General features: G+C 46.5%; 1 protein-coding gene across 1 annotated transcript; it reads left to right on the top strand.

The window, feature by feature from the left end:
* The first annotated feature begins 301 nt into the window (after positions 1–301).
* LOC136316672 (PWWP domain-containing DNA repair factor 3B-like) lies at positions 302–2313 on the top strand. Its single transcript, XM_066248648.1, is given in 2 exon segments — positions 302–431; positions 434–2313. Coding segments are annotated over 2 exon segments (2010 nt in total).
* The last annotated feature ends 226 nt before the right edge of the window (positions 2314–2539 follow it).

Genomic DNA, 2539 nt, shown 5'->3' with positions numbered 1-2539 from the left:
TTCTCACTGACCAACATTCTTCTTATTCCACAAAAAAAATGCTTTCTGATTATGTTGCCTTTTCCTTTTCTATATTCCAGTATTCTCCAGTATTGTCTGTCAAAACACAAGTTCTACCATTTCTGAGTGATTCAGGTAGAGAAGGACAGGCCACACAAGTGGTAAACCTTCTGTAATCCTAGGCAAAGAGACGTGGTGACGAACATTGTTTTAGGGGAGACCTGTTATACTTGCAGGTATGACAGCCAGACCTCTCAAACTCTGTTAATTAATTACCTCTCAACTCCTAAGTCCAATCATAATGGAATCTGAGCATGTCTTATGCAACTGGAAAGGCCTCAGTTGGCCAGCAAAAGTCTTGTCCAAATCCAGAACCTCACCAAAAATTAAGGCATATTCTCTACAAGTTCAAATACTCTCAGTCGGTAAAAAATTAAAGTGAAAAGCAGAGCCGTAGCAGTCCTAGATGAGTCTCAAATCGAGTCCATTGCCTCCTCGAGAGTGACCCAGTCTAAGACCAGCATCCCACCAGGAGAGGGAGTGATCTACAGAAGGGCTCTAACGTTGGCACTGGATATTCTGAAAGAGAGAGCAAACTTGGGTCCCACAAGAGCGTCAGATGACCCGGAGACCACCATGGTGTCTCAATAGAGACCACAAAAGCAACCTCATAAACAGGATCGGAAGCCCAAAGGGAAATCACCGAGAAGTTTTGGGAAAAGGAAAAACCCCAAATCACTGTTGGTAGGTTCAGAGGGTGAGGATGTTCCCGACGGTGACAAATCACAGGTGCACACATCCGTCGCTCCTGTCCCAAGGGAAGCACAAGTACAGCCCTCACAGAAGTCCAGAATGTGCTCAAACTTCCCATCACTTTCAGAAAATGATCATGAAGAAGAGCGCAAGAAAAAGACGGAAAATACATGCACCTCAAGAGCTATGTCTTGGCACTGTACAGTCAAGAGGGATATTGCAGTTGCTGAAGATGGAGGCATCCCTCTATCTCTGCCACCCCGTTTCATGGTCACTCTGCCCGGGGCTCTGAAAGGAGAGGAACCACGCGGTACCTGCTGGAAAACTCTGGCTGTCTCATCTGAGTTCTCTGCCTTCACCAGGAACAGTGAGAACCCTGGAGAGGGTGCCTGGAAGCCAGGCACGGGAGGTGCAGCAACATCCTCTAATGCCCCTTACCTGAAGCTGCATTATTCACTCGATTTGGCAAGCAAAGTGAGGAAGCAGTGGGCACTAGAGTTTCAGAAAGAATGGCAAAAACTTCAACCCGTAGTTAGATTAACGCCTATTGACCTCACCATCATTATTAGGAAGGATGTCGCCAAGATTGTGGGACAACTGACAAGTGTGGCTTTCCCACAGGAGCCGTGCCCCATCGAAAGAGGAACGATGGTCTGGTTTAAATTTCAAAATTACCCGTTTTGGCCATCAGTAGTCAAAAGTGTCAGCCACACGGAGCAGACTGCAAGGGTGCTATTGATTGAGGCAAACATGCACCGTGAAAAGAGTGGCATTCAAGTGCCTCTTCGCAGATTAAAACATCTGGAGTGTAAAGAGAAAGAGAAACTAATGAAGAGAGCCAGGAAACTGTACGAGCAGAGTGTGAACTGGTGCTTTTCCCTGACTTCCCACTACAGAGAAGGGCTCGGCTGTGGGTCTTTCGTGGGCTCTTTCCTGGACTACTATGCTGCTGACATCAGCTACCCAATTAGGAAAGCCATCCAAGAGGGGTTTCTGGAGGTTGACTTCCCAAAGGTGAATTACGCCAAGCTGGAAGATTCTGAGGAGGAGGGCTTTCTGGTTGGGAAGAGGCCCTGCAAGAAAATTCTCCCTGATTGAATGAAGACCTCTTGGGGCCGAGAGAACCAGAAGCTCATGGACTTCATCGTGAAGAGAAAGGGGGCTGATCACCATCTTCTGGACATCGTCAAAGGCAGGAAACAGTCCAAGTGGCTCGTATCATTTCTGAACTCAAGCAGGTATGTGATCTGCGTTGAAACATACCTGGAGGATGACGATCAGTTGGATGTCGTAGTAAGGCATTTACAAGAGATCTACAAGCAAATAGACAAGAACAGGCTGACTCTGACAAGAGACGACAAAGTGAGTTTTGTTCTGGAAGTCCTTCTGCTAGAAGCCATCATTTGCTCAATTGCTGCACTTGATGGGTTAGACTACGGCAAGGCAGAAGAAAAGTACTTGTGAGGGCCCCCTGTGCATTACCGGGAAAAAGAACTATTTGATAAAAATATCTTAAAGAAAATCAGAAAGAGAGCAGCAGTCAGGAGCAGGGCTAAGTAAGTCTCCCCCTGCACGCACACCTTAGCAGAGAGACCTCTCATTTGTATCTTTAATAAAAAACCCGGACTGATCCCTCCACTCTCTGTGGCACATAAAGACATTCTGGACATTTGGGAACGTGCTAGATTTGTTTTGGGTCCATCTCTGGCATTTGTGGGTGGCACGGTCATCATCATTTTTTGCTCCCAATCCCTTCATAAACTAATTTCTGAAAATATTGCCAACA

This window comes from Saccopteryx bilineata, chromosome X (genome assembly GCF_036850765.1).
Source record: "Saccopteryx bilineata isolate mSacBil1 chromosome X, mSacBil1_pri_phased_curated, whole genome shotgun sequence".
Lineage (NCBI taxonomy): Eukaryota > Metazoa > Chordata > Mammalia > Chiroptera > Emballonuridae > Saccopteryx > Saccopteryx bilineata.
The sequence above is the reverse complement of the archived record's forward strand: the minus strand, read 5'-3'. Positions and strand labels throughout refer to the sequence as shown.